This window comes from Bos indicus, chromosome 9, assembly GCF_029378745.1.
Source record: "Bos indicus isolate NIAB-ARS_2022 breed Sahiwal x Tharparkar chromosome 9, NIAB-ARS_B.indTharparkar_mat_pri_1.0, whole genome shotgun sequence".
NCBI lineage: Eukaryota > Metazoa > Chordata > Mammalia > Artiodactyla > Bovidae > Bos > Bos indicus.
Window position 1 is genome coordinate 88,262,252 of NC_091768.1, and position 18,206 is coordinate 88,280,457.

At 42.3% G+C, this 18,206-nt stretch overlaps 1 protein-coding gene across 4 annotated transcripts in view; it reads left to right on the forward strand.

Annotated features, from left to right (window-relative positions):
* Nucleotides 1–18,206, forward strand: part of PLEKHG1 (pleckstrin homology and RhoGEF domain containing G1) — a 248,994-nt gene that overhangs the window by 86,162 nt on the left and 144,626 nt on the right. Inside the window, exon 3 of one of the 4 annotated variants that reach the window (XM_070796369.1) lies at nucleotides 16,948–17,022. The exons of 1 other annotated variant lie outside the window; for it this stretch is intronic. Coding sequence is in view for 1 of the 3 variants with exons in the window: in XM_070796368.1 (XP_070652469.1) it covers nucleotides 12,406–12,523 (118 nt within the window). In the remaining 2 variants the exon portion in view is untranslated. Of the gene's footprint in view, nucleotides 1–9,161; nucleotides 12,524–12,544; nucleotides 17,023–18,206 lie in introns of those variants that run through there. 2 more of the 4 variants (XM_070796368.1, XM_019967596.2) reach the window with 2 other exon arrangements.

Sequence of the window (18,206 nt, forward strand, 5' to 3'; positions counted from 1 at the left end):
TAGAAAAAAATTAGCAAGAGTTGAAAGAGTTTTTATTGTTAACCCTAAAATGACCAGAAAGTTCAGCTAGATAGAACTTTTCATCTCTTGAGGAGTTTGGGTAATTGCTGTTTTACTTAATAACGATGACAGAACTAATGACCTCAGAGGCCAAACCCTCTTTCCCCTGACATCTCCAGAATCAGCTTGCTACTAAGAAATTATAGAAGCTCATGTGAGAGTGATATCCACTGAAATGAGGAGTAGGGAGAAGGTTGGGTTCAATCTCTCGTTACAAAACAGAAACAGACTTAGAAAGCAAACTTGTGGTTAGCAAAGGGGAAAGGCCATTGGAGGGTAGGGGTGGGATAAATTAGGAGATTGGAGTTAACAGATACATGACTACAGGTAAAATAGATAAACATGGACCTGCTGTATAGCATAGGGAACTGTACACAATACCTTGTGATAACCTATAATGGAAAAGAATATGGAGAAAAGTATATTTCATATATGTGTGTGTGTAACTGAATCACTTTGCTGTATACCTGAAACTAACACATTTGATGTAAATCAACTATTGTTGCTGTTTCGTCACCAAGTCCTGTGCGACTCTTGTGACCCCATGGACAGAGCAGCCTGGCGGGCTACAGTCCATGGAGTTTCCTAGGCAAGAATACTGGAGTGGGTTGCCATTTCCTCCTCCCAGAGATCTTCCCCACCCAGGAATCAAACCTACATCTCCTGTGTCTCCTGTACTGCAGGTGGATTCTTTACCGGCTGAGCCATTGGAGAAGCCTATAAATCAACTATATTTCAATTTTAAAAAGAAGAAAAAGAAAGAAGCTCTTGTTATAGATTACTGTAGAACTAGGTTTGTGGTGTCTGGATTTCACTTTTATTTTAAATTACACGATGCCAGATTATACCTCATACCTCTCCTAGAAAAGGTACACACAAACTGGGAACTGTTTTCTATTTGGAAATGGAAACCTGAAACTTTTGTTTGAGTTGATGACGTGGTGTAGCTGACACATATAACAATCATGGGCAATATTTGAGCAGCAGGCAGTGTGGGTAGGTGCTTCACAAGCTTTGTGATTTCCTGGGTACCACCCTGTCTGTGATAACAGCCCCTGGCAGCTCTTCCTGCTCATTCTTGCACCCTTCACTCCACAATCCATTACATGCTTGGGGAACTTGACTAAGGCCACACAGCTCCTAAGTGGCAGAAACGGGGCTCAGCCCCTGCCAGACACCATGTCTTTCGCGCCTTCCCTGTCTCCAGCGTGTGTTCTTGTACAGACTCATGTTTTCTTGCCCCCTTCCTTCTTTCTCTCATGCTATCCAGGTGGGACAACCTCATCTTTCAGTTTTTTATATTTATAACCCATTCGAGGGTTTCTTATTCCCTTTCTTTTTCATGGCAAATTCATCTGTATTCTGTTAAACTTTGGTGACATTCTGGGACATCCTTGATGCATTTAACTAGGTTCTCAGCCACTTACCAGATATTTGATCCTGTACGAACTGTTCAGCCCTTCTGAGCCCCAGTTTCCTCCTCTGTAATGTGGGTGTAATATTATTTTTCACAGTGGTTTTACATAAAGCACCTGGTGTGGTGCTGGTGTACACCCTTTCTGAGATAGTTTTGTTTTAGCCTCTTGTCTGTAATGATAAAATTTATTTCCCTTAGTGGAAGGTTGAGCACAGGATAATTTAAATTTAAGACAATAAAATTAGATAGGAAAAATGAGCCCACATAAATATTTCTTACAGATATCATACAGATGAATTGAGTAAAAACCAGTAAAATTACTAACTACAGCCTATACCATGAAAGAAAAATTCTCTAAGATTCAGACCACATACCATAAAAAAATATGTGTGCCTCAACAAACTCTCAGCAATTAAAGAATTATGGATTTGGAGTAGCACAATTTCAGCTACAAAGGGGAAATTTTTGTTGAAGGAAATGACTGTTGAAAGGGAAAGGTGGCAAAATGTATATATATATAATTTAAAACCTTTAAAGATTATAATAGAATGAAAGCCAAAAAAATGCAAAAATATACATGGCAAACTTTAGAAACTTGATAACACAGACACATTTATGTCAATGTGAGCACAATATCAGACTGTAATTAAATAAGGAAGGGGTCCAAGGAAGCTTTCAGCTGTTTCACCCAAAATAAAACAAATAGGAAATTAAAATTGTATATTCAACAAATTTTAAAATGAATTTTACCCCTACCAGGTAAATGAAAGTCCAAGGCCAAATCTGGAAAGGTTGTAAGGAAAAGAAAAATATCCTCATGCATTACTGCTGACAGTGTAAATAGATGATCTTTTTGGATAAGGCCTGGAAGTGTATACATAGTAGGAATTATCAAAGTCTTCCTCTTTGAGCCAGCAGTGCTCTTCCTGGGAATTTATCCCAAGGGTATCATGAGATAAGCACTTATTAAGCCACTGCAGTGTGAGAAACTGTGAGAAGCAGAGATGGAGGAGATAGACTCTCATCTGAAGGAACAACTAATGCAATCTAAAGGCACTAAAATAGTACATGTTCAAAAAAAGTTCTCAAAGCATTAATTATAATGGGGAAAAATGCAGGGTAGCCTAATTCTGAGAATGGGAAACTCATCGTTTCCCTGAATCACCTGCTGTCTCAAGACTAAAACTCCTCTGTTCTTCTGTGCGAACCCCTGTGAGCCCCATGATGCCCCCACCATAGGTCTGAACTACCCCTGGTTCCTCTCTCTGCTCACTCCCAACCCCATGGAATCAATTCCCAAGCCACATGCATCCCCACTCCCGCTGCCTTTATCCAGGCCACCATCATCCTCTTCCCATCTGGTCTTTATCTCCCTACTTGCATTTACTCCCTCCAATGTGTTTTCCAACTTCAGTTAGTGTCTTCTCTTCAAAACGCAGATCTGATCATGGTGAAAGTGAAAGAAAGTGAAAGTGAAGTCTCTCAGTCGTGTCCGACTCTTTGCGACCCCGTGGACCGTAGCCTACCAGGCTTCTCCATCCATGGGATTCACCAGGCAAGAATACTGGAGTGAGTTTACCATTTCCTTCTCCAGCGGATCTTCCCAACCCAGGGATTGAACCCGGGTCTTCCACATTGGAGGCAGATGCCTTAACCTCTGAGCCACCAGGGAAGCTCTCTGATCATGGTACTTAGCTTCAAACCTTTCAAAACTTTGTCATTGCTTCTGTATAAAGTCAAACTCTGTTTAAGATATTCATGGCCTGGTTCCTGCTTACCTCTATAGTCTTGTCTCTTATTTCTCCCCTTCTTTACACCACACACTCACATACACACACACACTCACACACACACACACACACACACACGTTTCTACCTCACTACATTGCTTGCAGTTCCCTCAAACAGACACCTTGGGTCTTTGCAGGCGGCAGGCCCTATACCTGCTTCTCACCTCATTCTGAAATTCCAGGCTGTTCTATCTATTCCTGTTTGTTCTTCTGAATTCAATTCCTGTGTCATCCCCTCCAAGGCATCTTCATAATATAGGCCACTTTCTGATATACACAGACACAAGATGCAGAGCCCACCTGTGTTCATAGCATCTGACTACCCCTTATGTAGAATACTCTTTATTGGAAAAGAACTTCTGAATTCTGAAAACTCATATCCGAACACTGTTTTCCCATTTAACTTGAGGCAAAATATATTATCCTATTTAATGTCTAATATGGTGAGTTGTAACACTATCTTTTATACTATTTTGTTGATAGTGGTAACTACAAACCATTTTAAATTATGTGAAAGAATTGTATTTAACGTGGGAGGTGAAAGGGAGGTCTCCCCAAGAAGGAGGTGATCCGGTTAAAGCTGTATCTCTCTGAGACTGCCCAAATCCTGTTAGTTAGAAAATTTGGTAAGTCAACTGCTCATTAACTTAAAACTCTATTATCAAATGTTTCCAGCAAGAGTAAAGAGGGGAACCTTTTAAGGTTTTTTGAGTGTGTTCCCTTGTCTTTAATGTAAATAGTATTTGTGACTCCTTAAATGTTGGTATGAGTATTATCTGATACTTAGAGACCAAGTGGGGCCCCCAAAAAGGTAAATATGTTTTCTTACTTTTTCTAGTCTAATATTTAAAAAACTGCTTCTAATGGACACCTAAACTGAGCAGTACCTGAAAACCTTGAATAATTCTCTATAGTGAGCATGGAGGAATCTAACTTATTATGCCACTAAGAGCTCTTCACATGTAAACAAGAATTATTTCTTAACAAAAAAAGTCCACGCTAACTTCAGATGCCATAGTAAACAGAAGTTTTTGTATTAGGTTCAGCCTGAATTATCCACCTTGACCCAATCAAACTGATGGAAGTAGCAGGAATTACTTTTGTGCAGACAGGGATAAAAACTAACCCTGGTCAATCAGCACCTTGTAATTAATCCACATACTCGTTTTAAAAGAGAGAAATGTTGGCTCTTCTCTGGCTTAAGGTTCTACATCAATCTAAGACAGCATTCTACAACTATATATGGCTTGATTTCAGGGTAGAATTACATATAAGAAAGGTTCTACATCAATCTAATACAGCATTCTACAACTATATATGGCTTGATTTCAGGGTAGAATTACATATGACAAAGGTTTTGCTGTAGCAGATGGTTATTTACAACTGCCAAGCATTGAGGTTTTCTTGGGAATCTTTTCTAACCATCCATGAGCATATTTATGAGTAAATGAATTAAAGACAAAATATGGAGTTACCTTTTAAATTTGGCTTGAAAACCTGGGCTTTACCATACTAGGTTAACATTGATATTGTGGTTTTTAAAACCTGAAATCTCTGAATACCAACTAATTGTAAACTGGAAGTCAGTCCGAACAATATTGCCTTTCATTTCTGAAAAACAGGTGATAAACCACTGGAAAAAAGTACAGCAGTGTTAATAATTTTATAAACCAGTATATTAAACAAATTATTTTAAAGTTGCCTATATAAATGAAGGTACTACGCTAAGGGATAGTAGCCTCACTTTACTTTGATGTAGAGGAGAAAATAAATGTGGAAATCACTTTTGCTGTATATTAAGTGTTTGGCATGAGAAGGCTCCATTGCCTTTTCTTTATTCTAGTTGCTGTGTTTTTAATAAAATGCACATTTAGCAGTTTTTAATATATTTTCACCTAGGTTTTAATCTAGTCATTTGTTAAACTTCTTGAGCCTTATGGCTATATTCAGCAATATTGGTAGGATTTCTAGGGGCACAGAAGATGTGAATCTTAAATCTAAATAAGAGATCAATACCAGGAGCCCACCTTTCACCACAATGTTCTCTTTGAAGAATCCATATAATAAAGTAGGTGTCATAAAGTAGATCATACTTTCCCCTGGGAATGTTTTTATAATTACTTTTTAAATCAGATCTTAGCATCTAATTATAACAGCAGCATGTTTTTAAACATTACAAAAACTGTGACAGAAGTATCATGCACACTCATTATACCAGTCCCCAGTGTACTATAGTTGTCATTCATTCATCCCACAGATGCTATTGAATATGTACTATGTTCCATGCACTATTCCAGGCTCTGGGGATTTGATATGGGCAAAAAACACATGCCCCCTCCCTCATCAATAGTACAGAATAGACTAGTGGCAGAGATGACTATAAACCAAATATTCATTGCAAATTATAAACGCTACAAAGGAAAAAATATACAGGCATTGCGTTGAGGAGGTGGTCCTTGATGAGAGTTCTGACAGATCAGTAGTAGTAGCTAGCAGGGAGATCGTTATGGCAGAAAAACCATGTGGAGAGAGCATGAAGCCCTAGAGAAACTTAGAGAAGAGTAAGGAGACTGGAGGGGTACAGAGGCCAATAAGATGAGTAAGGAGGCAGAGACTGGACTTCCGAGGTGTTGGAGGCCATGTGAAAGATTTGGTCATTGTCCTTGAAGACATGAAAGGGCATGGGACAGTTTTCAGTTGATGGGATAAAGGTGGGGTGACATCAGATTTACAATTTTAAAAGTTTGTAGTGCAACAGTGGAGAAGGAAATGGCAACCCACTCCAGTATTCTTGCCTGGAGAATCCTGTGGACAGAGGAGCCTGGAGGGCTGCTGTCCATAGGGTGGTACAAAGTCAGACATGACTAAAGCGACTTAACATGCATGCATGCGTTGGAGAAGGAAATGGCAACCCACTCCAGTATTCTTGCCTGGAGAATCCTGTGGACAGAGGAGCCTCGTGGGCTGCCGTCTATGGGGTCGCACAGAGTTGGACACAACTGAAGTGACTTAGCAGCAGCACCAGAAGTGCAACAGCCCTACCCTGTCCATGAGGGACATTCTATTAGTACAAATGATAGATGAGCAGGCTAAAGATAGAGGAAACTAAGTGCCATTTGAGAGAGAGTTGTCCATGCGTGCTCAGTTGCTTTGTTCGTGATCGACTCTTTGCAACCCTGTGGACTGTAGCCCACCACGCTCCTCTGTCCATGGGATTCTCCAGGCAAGAATACTGGAGTGGGTTGCCATGCTCTCCTCCAGGGGATCTTTCCAACCCAGGGATCAAACCTGCATCTCCTATGACTCCTTCATTGCAGGCAAATTCTAAAAAAAAAAAAAAAAAAAATTGGAGGTAGTAATAGTTTGACTTTCTGGAGTAAAAGTGGAAAAGATGATTCCAGAATTTCTGGCTGGTATATCCCTGCAAATGGGAGTAACATTCACTTTCCTGTGAAATTTCAAATCTAAGATATCAAATAGCCGCTTGGATGTACTGGTCTATTGCTCAGGTGTTTGGGCCTCAGGTAAAAATCAGTGATTGGATGGTCCTGCAAAGGAAACTGAAAAGGGCTGTCAGTATAGGTGGGAGGAAAAACAGGGTTATAAGAAATTGAGGTCCCCAGGGGAATATAGAGCTTCATGAAGAAAGGAGTGGCCAAAAGTGTCAGGTGCTGCCAACAAGTTATAGGAGAAAAAGACTGATAAATACCAGTGGGACTAGGAAGCATTATGCTACACAGAGCTGTTTGGGTGGTTGGAGAGGGTGAGGGGAAAACTGGATTGGACTGAGTTGGGGAAGAAATGAAGAGAAGCGCAGATAACCCATTTGTGTTTTTTTTTTTTTTTTTTACTAACCCTAACTCTTGAGGAGAAGAGACGTATAGCTGGAGGAGGAGGACGCAGGGGGAGTCAAGGGAACGACTTCTTAGATGGGCACGTCTGAGCAAGTCTTCCTACTCTTAGGGCGGATAGAGAAGAGATGCCTTGGACAGCTAATTAACATCTCTAAACAGCAAGACTTGCTTGTGTATATGAGAATCCAAATTCTATGTGAATTCACAAATACATTTTTGAAGGATTATCAGCATTAGCAGCTGATAATTAACAACATGTACTGAATTTTTTTTCCGTGTGTGTGACCTCTTTGATGCTGCAGACTGTAGATATACGGCACAGGGGATTTATATTGTAGTGCTTGGTGGATTTGAGGACAGCATCAATTCAGAGCCATTCAGCCTAGCTTGTTGTTATCACTTAGAGATAAGAAATAGGGATAGAACACTGCACATGAGATGAGGCTCAAAGCTGCTCACCAGATCACCAGAAGCCATTGGCATGACCATACGAGCCAACAGTGGAACAAAACAATTTGCAGTAAATTGCAGGTAAACACCAGTGGCCCATACGTTGTACAGCATCTGCCAGAAGCATCAATCTCCAGGAGTTATTTTGTTTCCCAAATGCCACGTCCTAGAGCCAATCCACGAGATGCTGGGACTTGGGGGAAAAGGGCAATTAAGACCTCTTTCCGTCCAAGTTCTGAACCAATTTGGAATTTGAAACAAAGGAGCAAGGCAGATGGAGACTAAACCTCCACCTTTATTACCAAGAAAACCAATATTGGAGATTGTGTCTTACACCTGTGAGCAGGTGAGCATCCTGATACTAAACTCAGTGTCAAAAGCCTTCCCACCAGTGGGCTGAACAGAGACAACCCTCCCCACATAGAAGCGGAGCTTTCCTGCAAGTAGAGCAAAACCGGTGCCACCTGTGGGTAGGTAGCCCTCTGCCAAAAGAATCAAAATCTAATTCCTGCTTCCTGCCCCCAAGAGAAATGTGTGTGAGGAGTCAGAGAGAGACCAGGAGCTCTTGGAGCCCCACTCAAATGGAAGAAATTCTCCACATAGCCAGCCCTCCTCCCAGCAGCTCCTTCTTGAAAGAATAGTGAGAAGTCATATATTTGCTTGCAAAGAGTCAGACATAACTTAGCAGCTGAACAGCAACAACATATATTTGCTACAGAGATGGAAGCTATTCTTGGTTCTGGTCGCTCAGTGCACATTTTAGTAGCTGACAGCCATATCATCACAGCTTGTCATGCCTTTACACAATCAGCAGTTGCCAAGAGCCCTCTGTGTGACCAGAACCAGGTCCTGAGACGTTAGGAAGAAGCATGTGGCTGGTTCGGCCCTCATGCTCTTCAGAAGGCGGATGGGGATGGTAATGATGTTTCTGAAATTTAGAAAATAGTTGGTAACTTATGGACACCATAGGAAATTAAAAGCAAATATCTGTGAGCTGAAGTTTATCATTGGACATATATTGGCTTCTCTGGAGCCTTCAGCATGACTCTGGGTTTCTAGATCTGCTGTCTAAAGAAAAAGTGTGTTTCCTTCCCCAGTGTGCCCCTTTTCAGGAGTGGAAGGGGAGGGTGTCTTATAATAAGTCTGACGGGGGGAGATGACCTCATGGGCTCTCGTTGTCCTTCGCTTCCTGGCGGGTGCACCGGTGGCCTCTGGCGGGTCTCTTTCAGGAAGTGGATGTGTAGGACCTGGGAAGGGTGGGGTTGCCCTCCACAAGCAGGACATTACTCTTCTTCCTCTTCCTGACCACGTTTCCCACAGCAGTCCTGGTCATTGCTCAGCTTCCTGTCGGGGAAAACCTTGGCTACTGAGCGTCCACCTGCTGCCACCAGCAAACTAAGGATGACAGAGAGTTCCGAGCTGTGGCGAAAGCTTGAGTCCACATAGACCCCGTGACAATGGTACCCAGGGCCTCAGACATCTGAAGCGAAGATGGAGCCGGTTTTTGGTTTGGTTTTGTGTGGGGGGGGTGGGGGTGGGGTGAATGGGATAGGAAGCTGCTGCCTGGGCCAGTCGTGTTCTGGGCCAGAACACCCCAGGCGAGTGGAGTGTGGGGATTCCGAGGGGCCCTGGGGCGGAGAAAAGACAAGACTGTGTCATGGGATGGCTGCTGCAGGCAGGGTGGCCTTGGGAGTAGAAGAAGCAAGGGAGCTTCTCAGCAGGATGAGGGGCCAGGCAGCCCGATGCGTGTGGAGACGAGGGGAGAGCGTTCATTTCCCGTATCCAGCACACTATGAGCTGGTCACACACCTGGCTCCCCTGCTGTCACCAAGGTAATGAAGGTCCCAGACTTCGGGAAGCCCGCATTTAGGACTTCCCTGGCGGTCCAGTGGATAGGACTCTGTGCTTCCAATGCACAGGGCGTGGGTTTGATCCCTGGTTTGAGGAACTAGATCCCACACGCTGCAGGACATGGCCGAAGCAAATCAATTAATTTAAAAAAAAAAAAAGAAGAAGAAGCCCACCTTCAAGTAAGTTTATTTCTTCAGACCTTCCTTAATCCCTCCAGGCTGCCAGGTCAAGTAAGTTTTTATTTCTTTGGACCTTCCTTCATCCATTTCAGGCTGGCAGGGAGAGCTAGGGAAAATGTAGGCTCCCGGGCAGTTTTAGACCTGGGAGAGTAGTCATTTCAGGGTGAGCCCCGGGAATCTGTATTTTATAAAATGTTTCTGATACGCAGTGGATTGGAGGCAGCTGGTGGAGTGGGACAGATGGATGCCCCAGAGGGCGACAAGTGCTGTGGTTGTGAGCATGAGGATTGTCTGAGAACAGAGGAGCTGTATACCGCCTTGAATGTGGAGGACTCAGGGCTGGCGTGTGGGGAGTGTTATTTCAGGCATCCACTGGCTCCATGTACTGCCTTTGTCACAGGTCTCCGTCTCACATCAGTGACTAACAGCAGCTGTGCAGGGACCAGGGCCTGAGGTGGGGCAGATTGCTGTACTTCCAACCCTGGCCTGTGTGTCTCCCGCCCTGGACTTCTGATTGGCCCACTGGAGACGGGTGGCTGCTGTCTGCAGGGATCTCAGATACGTGGCAGCACTGATGATCAAGCCCCAGAGAAGAGCTCCGTCTGGGGGCATTAGTGGCCCTTCATAGAGCTGATCACTTGCTTTCAGCATCACTGTGTTATCTCCACCACCTCACCCTGAGGATGAGGCCAGGCAGCTTCTGCTCATCCTGATGGTTTTCTGGGATCCCTACCAGCCTGCACTCCCTGCCCACCCAGCCTCCTACGGCTGGGACAGCGTTCCACCAAGAGATGGTTCAGAGTAAACACACACTGTACTCCTGCCTCCTGACTCTGTCCCCTGAGGAATTCCGAGTGACACTGGGCCTTCCTCAAGACCCCTGCCTCTCGGCTAAGACCAGACCCCAGGCTTGAGTACCAGGCTCCCCTGCTGTCCTTCCCTGAGGTCATCCCACTGCCAGGGGGGTGTCCCCAGAAGAAGGCAGTTTCTTTGTGACTCTGGGGGTCACAGGAACTGAGAGACTGCTGAAGGCCTCCTTGCCCTTCTCCCTGAAGGGCAGGTGGTGTTGTTTCCTGAGTGCCTCTCCCAGCAGATCCTTGGCTGGGCCCTCAGTGGCGGAGGGGAGGGAGCTGCCCCGGGCAGAGGGAGCCCCTGCTCCAGTGAGGAAGCGGGGAGGACACAGGACTGGGCCCTCTCAGCAACCACTGTGCCTCCCCAGAGTGACCCCAGCCGGTGCCTCAGATGTGTGTCTGAACTCCTCCTGAGGTCAGGAGCAGAAATCAGAGATGACAGCTTCCTGCTCTCAGGCCATTTCAAGTCCCTATCCTTCATTTCTACCTTCCCTTGGTCTGCCATGATACCAAAGTTTTTCTACAGTTTGGAAAAGTCAAAATAATTAGCAAATTATGGAAAGTTCAACTAAATGAATATATAAAATACGTATCCCCAAAACGCTACTGCTTTTTAGCACACTGGAGGCTTTTTTAAAAAGTATTGGGATGATTGTGGAGGGATTTGGGGAATTTGCCTGCTTCCTGCAAAAACAACCTTGATCTTATCAGATAAAGTGTAGCTGGGGAGGAAAAGTAGAGCAAAGTCAGGGAATGGATCATTCCATCTCCTCCATCTGTGTAATCCATAGCAGTCATAAGGACAGAAAATAATGTCAAAAGACCCAGCCTGCCTACAATTAATTCAGGCTGAGTGAATATAGTGTACCAAGGGATTCTAGAATTTTCTACGGCCTGACAACCACCCCCCACCCCCATCCAGGTTTAAGGCAAGCATTGGTCTCTAACCGATGTGCACCTGGAATCTTGACCAGTAGGGGGCATAGGTGAGCAGTGTACTCTATGCCCAACACACAGGTCCCACCTCAGTCAAGCAATTCCTACTAGCTCACCAGGAGACAAAAAAGAATTAGGTCATCGGAATCAATTCATTTTTTTTTTTTTTTCGTAAGTTCTTGAGTATTTACATAATTGTAAGATTTTATTAAATTCCCTTAATCAACTTTCCTCATCCACAAAAGCTGATATAATTCTGTGTCGTGAACACTCAGACTTTAGAAATACTTTTCACATTTTGTAAACAAATTCTGTTTATCTAGACGACTGGTTCCCTTTTGGAAAAACAATTGCCCGAAAGCTGTTCCAATTTAGGAGAGAAGATGAGCTGGGAAAAGAGAAATAGATACACACTTTCATGCCCCCACCCACACCTTCACTTTTGTCTGTTTGCTTGTAGGTTTGGGTTTTTTGTTTTGTTTTGTTTTAATTTTATATAGAAGTGTAGTTGATTTACAATGCTGTGTTCACTTCTGCTGTACAACAGAGTGACTCAGTTGTATACATGTATATATATTCTTTTTCATAATCTTTTCTATTATGCTTTATCTCGAGTACATTTAAAATAGTCATTTTTAAATGTTGAAAAAGTAGGCTTTATTTCCATAAGTCAAAAAAGAAGAGTCAAAAGAACAAAGCACTCTGTCCAGGAGATGGGCGCTTCTGTCACACCGAGCATCCTCTCCTCCGGATGGGCTGTCTGGTAGCGCTCATCTCTGTTTATTCTGTTTTCTGCCCTTGCTCGTCTCATCTCCCACTTTCCCTGGGCCTCCTGAAGGAGGATCCACAACACAGGATGAGTGTGTGGGTGGAGGCCGAAGGCGGGTGAACTGCCCGGACCTGTCTGTCTGGGGTGTAGCTCCATCACAGGTGGACGGAATCCTCCCGACGGTGGCAGCCAGACAGGGCTGTCCACCCCGTCCCGGGCACCCGGTAGGGCCTTGGCCACCTGGGGACATGCTGTCCACAACCATGGTGGGGGCTCTGGTCAGAGGGTGGAGAAATCGAAGCTCTCCTCGAAGGGCAGAATCCAAGCTTATTATCCCTCAGAGCCAAGATGAAATTCAGACTCGAGGTAGGTTTGTGACTTTGCTATGAATGCCTAGTTTTCTTTTTAAAGGGTTCAGGAAGGTGATCATGAGCTTAGGAGCTTCCCCAGACACACACCCCTTCAAAGAGAATTGATACATCTTCAGTCTGTTTTTCTTCTCAGGTTATTATAAACTATGGCTAACTCACTGGTGGAAAGTTTATTTTCTCTTTTCCAAGTCAAAGACATAGGGACCTTCAGTGCTTGCACAATGAAAGATCATCATCTCACCTATTTTCCTTCAAAAGCTTTTATTTTAACATGTATCCTGGTTCTATGATATGTATATTCGACTAGTAGGACAGAAAAGGTTTACTGGCTTTTGGCAAATTCTGGTCCAAGTCATATCATTTTGTTACTTCTGGTGTGGGAAATGGTAAAAGCAGTTAGCCTCTGGGTTTCCTCATTAATTATTTTTATTTTCTGTTACTCTTGTTTTGAGGCAGCAATAGAACTCATGACCAAAATGTAGCTTGCCTGTTAACTTCACTCCGAAGTCTTTGGTGGCCTTTTCTGAAAGAAATTTTCTTTGGAATGAAACACTTTGGAAATTCCTGACCTCATTCTGTTCTGTCTAGACCTTGGACTTCTTAAGGATGCTTAGAAGGGAACTCTTTGGTCTTGCTGATGTTTGACTTATGAGAGAAGCACAGAGCCAGCAGAGGAAGCAGGGATGAGCCCAGAAAGAATTAACTCCCCGGGGCTTTCTGAGCTAGCCTGCTTCCCCTCAAAAGGCTTCTATCTGACTCAGAGCTCTGAGAGGTTCCAAGCAGTAACGGCTGACTATCCCTTCATTTCAAATGTGTATGTGCCGCACATTTTTCTAGATACTGACTTTCTCTGGTCTCTAGCTAACCTACAGTTGAGAGGTATGAAGATTCAATGTTACAATTTGTTTTGTTCTGATGGTGGTTTCCAACCATAATTTTCATGCTGATATTATTCAAAATGAATCAAATCAAGAGGCTACTGTGAACACGGTCTTACATGTTTATTCATGGCAAGATAGTCAATTCGTTGTTTAACCGGATGTGAAAAAGATAGAAGGCTCTGCTATGTTCTCAAGTGCCAGAAGAGTTAGTGATCACTGGTGACATCTGGCAATCAGAAAGAAATGTGAACTGTAGTGTTTCAGATGTTGATCACCTTGTTGTATTCCTGGTACATTTATTTAAGAATATTCAGAGCTTTACAAGATGACAAAGTAGTATGCTAACAAGTGAGGGATTTTTTTAAACAGCTTTATTATATAATTTACATGCCATACAATTCACCCATTTAAAGGATACAATTCAATAATTTCTGGTACATTACATTATTCAGTTTTTAAGCTATAGAAAAATCTTATATAGCATAAAATTTGCTATTTCGACTATTTCAGTTCAGTTCAGTTCAGTCGCTCAGTCATGTCCGACTCTTTGCAACCCCATGAATTGCAGCACACCAGGCCTCCCTGTCCATCACCAACTCCTGGAGTTCACTCAAACTCACATCCATCGAGTCGGTGATGCCATCCAGCCATCTCATCCTCTGTTGTCCCCTTCTCCTCCTGCCCCCAATCCCTCCCAGCATCAGAGTCTTTTCCAATGAGTCAACTCTTCACATGAGATGGCTAAAGTATTAGAGTTTCAGCTTTAGCATCATTCCTTCCAAAGAACTCCCAGGGCTGATCTCCTTCAGAATGGACTGGTTGGATCTCCTTGCAGTCCAAGGGACTCTCAAGAGTCTTCTCCAATACCACACTTCAAAAGCATCAATTCTTCGGCGCTCAGCTTTCTTCACAATCCAACTCTCACATCCATACATGACCACTGGAAAAACCATAGCCTTGACTAGATGGACCTTTGTTGGCAAAGTAATGTCTCTGCTTTTGAATATGCTATCTAGGTTGGTCATAACTTTTCTTCCAAGGAGTAAGCGTCTTTTAATTGCATGTCTGCAGTCACCATCTTTGACTATTTAGAAGAGTACAATTTAGTGGTATTAATTACATTCATAATTCGATACAGTCATGACCACTGTCTACTTGTAAAACTTTGGTCACCCCAAACAGAAACTCTGTAACCATGAAGCAGTAACTGCCTATTCTCTCCTGCCCCCACCTTTGGTCACCTCTAACCTATTTCCTGCCTCTAGATATGTCCCTAGATTAGATATTGCATATAAATGGAATCATACAATATTTTTCCTTTCACATCTGGCTTATTTCTCTTAGAGTAATATTTTCAAGAGTCATCACAACATGTATCAGAACTTCATTCCTTTTTATGGCTGAAAGGATAGTATGTTTTAATTCTATTTTATTCTCCCTCCCTTAAATATATCTTAATTTCTAACCTGGTCATAGAAAAACCTTGAGATATTTTTCGGTCTACTGGTATTTTTATGTTTATTTAAAGTCTGAAAAGACTCTTAGAAAGGTATTTGTTTTCAGTTAGCTTTTTAAAGGCAGGGGCCATAGATTAATCTTTTAAAAATCCTTTTTATCCCCTCATGTCTAGTCCAAGAACTGGTCTAGAGTATTCCACAAATTTATCTTGAGCTGGACAAGATGAATATTTTATAAGGTTTTACTTTTAGGTACCAGCAAAGAGAATTTAAATAAAAAGTAATATAATCTTTATGCTTTAGTTCTTTCTTTACTGGAGCAATGGTATTTTCTTTTGATGTAAAAATTTCCAGCTGCAGTTATTTCACACACCTAGAATTTTATTTCACATGCCATAGAATCACTAAATATTGAGAGTAGAGTGTTAGTAGAGTAGCATATATAATATGTTAAACTGTGACATGTCCGAAGTTAACTCAGGAAATCTGACAATGCCTAATTCATACTAGTTTGGAGCCTATTTGGTGATTTTTTTTTTAGGATGATTAAAGAGTATCCCAGCTGCTTAGTAGTGTGACATGAAACAAGTCTTTTCAGCTCATAGCTGCTCTTGGCTCTGTTGACCTCATTACTCTTTTTTGGTGCTGGGCTCAGGAATTAAGAGCAGTCAGACTGAAACAGAAACTCTTGCAAGTTGAAGAAGCCTTTTGACACCTCTCTGAAGTAGGGAAACTGGAGGCAAGGGTGGAGTGGGGTGATTCACAGGGTTCATCTTTAAATACAAAATATACCTATGTTTCTTCCAGTTCTGTCCAGATAACTAAGGATATACATGTATGCTTATGTGGCAGCCCACACTTAACTAAAATGTGCTCTCATTATGCTTTGACTGTTTCAAAAGTTGTGAAGGACATGAGAAGGAGGAGGGAGGCGAAATGAAGCCCTTCATGAGGACCTGGAAATAAGTCATCAAAGGATACATTTGCTGCAGATGATTCCCAGCCTACTTTCTCAACATCTAACCAAGAACAAACTTTTGCACATTCATTTTCTTCACTAATTTTATTGCAGTACAGTTGATTTACAATGTTGTGTAAATTTCTACTGTACAGCAAAGTGATTCATTTATACACACAGACACATTTTTGCATATTCTTTTCATTATGGTTTATCCCAGGATATTGAATATAGTTTCCTGTACTATCCTGTAGGACCTTGTTATTTATCCATTCAGTGTACTGCAGTTTGCATCTGCTAATCCCCAAATCCCAATCCATCCCTCCCTCTCCCCTGGCAACCACAAGCCTGTTCTCTATGTCTGTGAGCCTGTTTCTATTTCATACATAAGTTCATTTGCATTTTGCATATTTTAAAAACGCAACAAAGTGACTTGCATTGTTGAGTGAAGTCATGTCCATTTTTGTGTATGTGCTATTTCAGAAATTCTGTTCCTCAATGAAGTGCCTGTGAATGCCCGAAAAACTTGGCCATGTCACTCATTTCCAGCATAGCAGAGGCCACACCCACCATTCACTTGTCCTATAGTCCTCCTCTAGGTGATAAGCCCAGTTAGAGCCCTCTGGCTTGATGCTGTAAATCCACCATGGCCAGTGTTCTATGATTGGCACTCAGTGAGTGACTGTTTTTGATGGCAGGGCCTTCAGAAACATGAACTGCAAAATGTTGTCAAGGCAGGAGCCTCGTTTTCATGGCCAACCTGTATAATCTATCTTGATGCCTTATAAGTCATACCGGGTGCTTAAGTTATTATTGCTTTTCACATTTCAAAGGCATACAGACTACCATTGGCCTCAATATAAAATAATAATTTCTGGCTGTAGGACTCGACACCCTATAGTCGAAAAGAAAGCCTTTCCTTCCTCATTTCTCAGTGACAGCCTGTAATCATCTTTGAGTAATTTTTAAGATTCTTTCTAAACCACCATTTCCCTCATCATGTCGGCTGGGAAACAGCTTCTCCGTGTATGAATGGAATGGTTCTCATTCCTTTCCAAGCTCAACCACCCAGCTAGTAAGAAAAGGTAGCTGTAAATCTCCACCAACTTTCTTTTTTCAACAGTTCTGCTGGGAGCAGAGTCAGATGATAAAGTCAGCTCACCACCAGATATTGAGGACCTGCCGGGGGAAGTTTCAGGTAACCACTAAAGAGAATATGATTTTACCTACACCCGATCCCCTCATTCAGCTCCAGCCTAGGCTTGAAGGAATGGGGACCAGGAGTGGATCTGGGCTCCTATTTAGCTGGCCCATCTCCTTCGTTAGGACTAGGACAAGTTTCAGGTAGCTTGTTTGGCTTCTTTAAATTCCAAGTGGAATTTTTAATCATACCCCATGTATTGTTATTGTTGTTCAGTCGCTAAGTTGTGTCTGATTCGCTGTGATTCCATGGACTGTAACATGCCAAGCTTGCTAGTCCCTCAGCATCTCCCAGAGTTTGCTCAAATTCGTGTCCACTGAGTCAGTGATGCTATCTAACTGTTTCATCCTCTGCCACCCTCTTCTCTTTTTGCCTTCAATCTTTCCCAGCATCAAAATATTTTACAATGAGTCTGCTCTTCACATCTGGTGGCCAAAGTATTGGAGCTTCAGCTGCAGTTTCAGTCCTTCCAGTGAATATTCAGGACTGATTTCCTTTAGGATTGACCCGTTTGATCTCTTTGCAAAGGGACTACTCTCATGAGTCTTCTCCAGCACCACAATTCAAAAGCATCATTTCTTCAGTACTTAGCCTCCTTTATGGTCTCACATCTGTACACAACTACTGGAAAAACCATAGCTTTGACTATATGGACCTTTGTCAGCAAAGTGATGTGTATGCTTTCTAACATGTTGTCTAGATTTGTCATAGCTTTCCTTCCAAGGAGCAAGCATCTTTTAATTTCTTGGGTGCAACATTAGGCAAGGGTAAAATGAACCCTGAGAAATCACAGCTTGGTGTATGTTTTGCCTATAAGATGAAATTGTTTGATCTTTGTAGGCCAAAATTAAAATTAACTCCATTTTATAATGAATGGTAATGACTGAATATGACAGTAATGATTGAAAATAATTTACTGTATCTATGACTGTTTTCTGATGGTATTTAATAGACTCTCATACTCTGAATTGTACTAATTTTACTAGTTTAGACAAGCTATGTATCCCTTTTCCCATATTTCCCCATGATTAACTATCATTACCATTTGATAAGAGCCCCTTATTTTAATTAGAATAATCATAGGGCTTATGATTCAATAAATATTCACTGATCTGCATATGTGTAAGACTAATGGGCATGCTAGAAAGATTAAAGAATTATTACAGAATTACTAAGTCTTC